At 42.4% G+C, this 5,000-nt stretch overlaps 1 protein-coding gene across 1 annotated transcript in view; it reads right to left on the bottom strand.

Annotated features, from left to right (window-relative positions):
* dusp1 (dual specificity phosphatase 1) overlaps window positions 1–3,592 on the bottom strand; it is a 6,449-nt gene extending 2,857 nt beyond the window's left edge. The window contains exons 1-3 of the mRNA XM_062045720.1: window positions 3,078–3,592; window positions 2,582–2,727; window positions 55–274 (exon numbers count right to left, since the gene is read on the bottom strand). Coding sequence (XP_061901704.1) covers window positions 55–274; window positions 2,582–2,727; window positions 3,078–3,489 — 778 coding nt within the window. The 5' untranslated portion in view covers window positions 3,490–3,592. The remainder of the gene's footprint in view (window positions 1–54; window positions 275–2,581; window positions 2,728–3,077) is intronic.
* Between the last annotated feature and the right edge of the window lie 1,408 nt (window positions 3,593–5,000).

Genomic DNA, 5,000 nt, shown 5'->3' with positions numbered 1-5,000 from the left:
GGGAGGAGGGTTCAGGGGGGGGGAGCAGCTGTGACAGGAAACTCAAATACTAACCGATGAATTCGATGGCCTCGTTGAACCAGGAGCTGATGTCTGCTTTGTGGTTGTCCTCCACGGGGATGCTCTTGTACAGGAAGGAGTCCTCGAAGTGGTTGGGACAGTTGGCCGACACGTTGATGAGAGCGCTGATCCCCAGCATGTCCAGCATGTCTTTTCGGGACGCGTGGTAGGCGCTACCGAGGTATAGGAAGGGAAGGATCTCCACAGGACCGCCCTGAGAAGACAAGAGAACACTAAAAGTTAGTATAGACCGAGGGTACTCAATTAAATTGTTTAGGGGGGCCACATTTCCAGAAAACTAAAGACCTGGGGGCCCGGACTTCTCCCTATTAAGTCTTAATTTTACACTCCTGGGATCCGGTGTCCTCTGCAGTGGACATTTGATGCTCTCCCTGACCACCTGAGGGCACCACAGACCGTGGATGCTTTTAAAAAAGGCTTAAAAACCCTTCTTTTTAAAAAAGCCTTTTTATAGATATATGCATACTAGTTCTAGCTTTTATTATTTTATTTCTTTTTATTATCTTTTTATTCTTTTTATTTTTTTCAATACACTGTAGCACTTTGACGTTGTTTGCTCAATGTAAAGTGCTTTTTACAAATAGAATCTATTATTATTATTATTATTTTCTGGTCTGTTTATTGTGTCCGAGTTACATAAAGGAGCGCTCTTTGGTTTTTAAGGACCTTCTGAGTCTTATAGTTGAATAGCCCAAATGATGAAAACGAGAGGACCTACAACGGAACCTTGAGGAACACCACGAAGTTGAACAAATACAGACTGCTTCTGAAGTAAACAAGCTACAGCAACGCCTTCGTTAAAAAAAAAGGCGAGTACTTAAAAGGGGTGCCTTGAGGAACGCCTCGGTTATGTAAATCCCAAGTTTGGACCCCGGCCCTAGCGAGGTCAAAATGTCAACGCAAGGATCTTTGAATGTGTTTACAGTGGTCCAAGTCCCTCTGTATCAGTGGTTCTCCAGCTGTGGTACGTATTTTCCTATATTCAAACACAGTGTTGCTGTTCAAACTGTGTGTAATGTTACAGAAATATTCTTGTTAAATAAAACATCTGCCTTGTTTTTAACAAATACTTAGGCCTACTACGCTACTGTAATTTAATGTTGCTCATTATAGTGATACTTGGAGAATCACTGCCCTATACAACAGGGACACTAGTGTTTTTAGGAATTTGCCAGCAACAAAGTTTGTGTCCTAAGTGGAATATCCCTGATTGTGTAGGAAAAAAACACACACAAACCTGGTCACAGATATTCTTGTGAAATAAAACATCTGCCTTGTTTTTTATGAATACTTAGACCTACTACGCTACTGTTATTTAATGTCGGTCATTATAAGTGTACTTGGAGAATCACTGCCCTATACAGGAGGAACACTAGTGTTTTTTAGGAACAAAATTTGTTTCCTAAGTGGAATATCCCTGATTGTGTTGTAAAAAACAACAACACAAACCTGGTTGTAAATATTCTTGTGAAATAAAACATCTGCCTTGTTTTTAATGAATATTTAGGCCTACTACGCTACTGTAATTTAATGCTGGTCATTATGGTGGCACTTGGAGAATCACTGCCCTATACAACAGGAACACTAGTGTTTTTTAGGAACAAAGTTTGTTTCCTAAGTGGAATATCCCTGATTGTGTTGTAAAAAACAACAACACAAACCTGGTCGTAAATTTTCTTGTGAAATAAAACATCTGCCTTGTTTTTAATGAATATTTAGGCCTACTACGCTACTGTAATTTAATGCTGGTCATTATGGTGGCACTTGGAGAATCACTGCCCTATACAACAGGAACACTAGTGTTTTTTTAGGAACAAAGTTTGTTTCTTAAGTGGAATATCCCTGATTGTGTAGTAAAAAAAAAAAAACACAAACCTGGTCATAGATATTCTTGAGAAATAAAACATCTGCCTTGTTTTTTATGAATACTTAGACCTACTACGCTACTGTTATTTAATGTTGGTCATTATAGTGGTACTTGGAGAATCACTGCCTTATACAACAGGAACACTAGTGTTTTTTTAGAAACAAAGTTTGTTTCTTAAGTGGAATCTCCCTGATTGTGTAGTAAGAAAAAAACACACAAACCCGGTCGTAAATATTCTTGTTAAATAAAACATCTGCCTTGTTTTTAATGAATACTTAGGCCTACTACACTATTGTAATTTAATGTTGGTCATTATAGTGATATTTGGAGAATCACTGCCCTATACAACAGGAACACTAGTGTTTTTTAGGAACAAAATTTGTTTCCTAAGTGGGATATTGTGTAGTAAAAAAACAAAACACAATCTGATCGTAGATATTCTTGTTAAATAAAACATCTGCTTTGTTTTTTATGAATACTTAGACCTACTACGCTACTGTAATTTAATGTCGGTCATTATAGTGGCACTTGGAGAATCACTGCCCTATACAGCAGGACCACTAGCCTTTTTTAGGAATTGGCCGGCAACAAAGTGTGTTTCCTAAGATAGTGTAGTAAAAAAAACACACAAACCTGGTCGTAGAGTGGCGTGTTACACGGGCTGCAGCTTGGGTCTGCACTGTTTGGGTGGCTGGAGCTCAGGGGCAAACTGAGCCCCTGTGAGGGTGAAGGTTTGGTGCATATGTCTGGGTACTCTTGGGAAAATAAGTCAAATCCACCTGAGGACAAAACGAGTACAAAAAAAAGTCAGACGACATATTGGAAGACCAAAAAAGGGAAGAACAGAGATGAAGGGAGGTGGGGGGGGGGGGGGGGGTGTCTATTTTGGAATTGTTTACAGCAGCGCCAGCTGGTAGTGTGACAGCTGCAGTCCACATTTGTTGTGTTTCAAATGTGGATAAGTTGATTGGCAACACTAAATTGGTTCTAGAGTGTGAATGTGATTGTGAATGTTGTCTGTCTATCTGTGTTGGCCCTGTGATAAGAAGGCGACTTGTCCAGGGTGTACCCCGCCTTCCGCCCGATTGTAGCTGAGATATAGGCTGGAAATGGATGGATGTCGAATTACCTTTTAGGATGAAGACACTCGCTCCGCAGGGGTCCCGGTGGAGGGCCCCCACGGCCAGCATTAAAGTCCCGTCCTTCTTGGCCTGGCTTAAGTCGCAACTGCGGTCGTCCAGCAGCACCACCGAGTGGTAGTCCCCGGACAGCAGCCGGCTGCGGGTGTCCTCGTTGGGGACGATGTGCTCGAGTCCCAGGCCGCCCCTCGCCCTCCTCCGCACGATGGTGCTAAAGCGAACGTTGGTGGAGGCCGCGATGTGGGACGCGTTGAAGGACAGGAAGGAGCGGCAGTCCAGGACGAGGCAGCCCGGAGAGTCGCCCTCCAACAAAGCGCGGAAGGACGCACAGTCGATGGTGGGCACCTCCATTATGACCATAGTAGTAGGACGACGGGTAAGAAATGTTAAATCCAAATACATAAAGCTTGAAGTTGCTGAAGGTCGTCGAATTAAGGCTTGTTTGGCTGGGGGTGTATCCGCTGTTCTTCTTAGCGGTGTAACAGTAGTAATGGCTGAGCGGCGGTGAGAGGCGCTTATATACCCGCCGCCAGCTCGTGCCGAACTAGCGCCTGCTGACGTCACCAGCCCGCCTCGCCCGGGCGTCCTGCCAGCACGAATGACGTCCAAAGGCGCGCGTCCGCGTTCTAAAAGTACACAAGAGTACCGGCGCGCGCGGCACGTCTCTCTCGTCCAGCCCCGCCTTCGCAGTCACAACAAAGATGTCCCGTCTCGGCGCGGACGCGCGTACCCAGAGAAATAGTGGCGCGCGGGAACTTTGAGCAACTTTTTTGTTTTTTTTTATTTTCATGTTTTGTGTGTCGACGTTTCTAAGGAGTTTATGTGATTAATCGTTGGAATAGCATATGCCGGTGACGTCATCGTCACGTGAAAAGTCACACTGTTTAACAAATGGATGTGTCACCTCATATTACTTCACTACAAATATTACAGTTGCTCATTTAAATGTTTGTCTTTGACTTAAATTTAATCTGTTTAACCTTTGTCACATTTAAACCCTGCACATGTATTTCATGCACTGATCGACTAATATTTATATCAGTGGTTCTTAACCTTGTTGGAGGTACCGATCACCCCACCAGTTTCATACGCGCATTCACTTAACCCTTCTTTAGTGAAAAATAAAATAATGGGGTTTTTTTCAAATTCAAGACAGTTATATAATAGTAATAGATTTTATTTGTAAAAAGCACTTTGCATTGAGTAAAAAACCTCAAAGTGCTACAGTGTGTACTTTTTTTTTTTTTAAAGATAATAAAAAATAAATAAAAATTAAAACTAGAACAGCCAAATAGCTAAAACTAGTATGCATATATATTTTTAAAAAAAAAGGCTTTTTAAAAAAAAAGACGGGTTTTTAAGCCTTTTTTAAAAGCATCCACAGTCTGTGGTGCCCTCAGGTGGTCAGGGAGAGCGTTCCACAGACTGGGAGCGGCGGAGCAGAAAGCCCGGTCTCCCATTGTTCGTAGCTTTGGAGGTTGGAGGAGGTTAGCCTGTCCGGAGCGGAGGTGTCGTGTGGAGGATTTGGGGGTGAGTAGTTCTTTGAGGTAGAGGGGGGCATATCCATGGAGGCACACTGGTGGGTTAGTAGGGAGACTTTGAATTCAATCCTATATGTTTTTGGTAACACTTTAGTATGGGGAACATATTCTAAGTAACAAAGACTTAATTTAGAGTTTTTGTGGACACTAGGGGAACATATTCTAAGTAACAAAGACTTAATTTAGAGTTATTTGGTTAGGGTTAGGGTTAGAGGGTTAGGGCCAGGGTTAGAGGGTTAGGTTTATAATAAGGCCATGCAGAATAAGGCATTAATAATGACTAGTTAAGAGCCAATGTGTTACTAATTTGCAGGTTAATAAGCAACTAATTAATGGTGAATATGTTCCCCTTACTAAAGTGTTACCACGTTT

Source organism: Entelurus aequoreus, linkage group LG04, assembly GCF_033978785.1.
Source record: "Entelurus aequoreus isolate RoL-2023_Sb linkage group LG04, RoL_Eaeq_v1.1, whole genome shotgun sequence".
Lineage (NCBI taxonomy): Eukaryota > Metazoa > Chordata > Actinopteri > Syngnathiformes > Syngnathidae > Entelurus > Entelurus aequoreus.
Note: the sequence above shows the minus strand (reverse complement) of the source record. Positions and strands in the feature narration are given on the sequence as shown.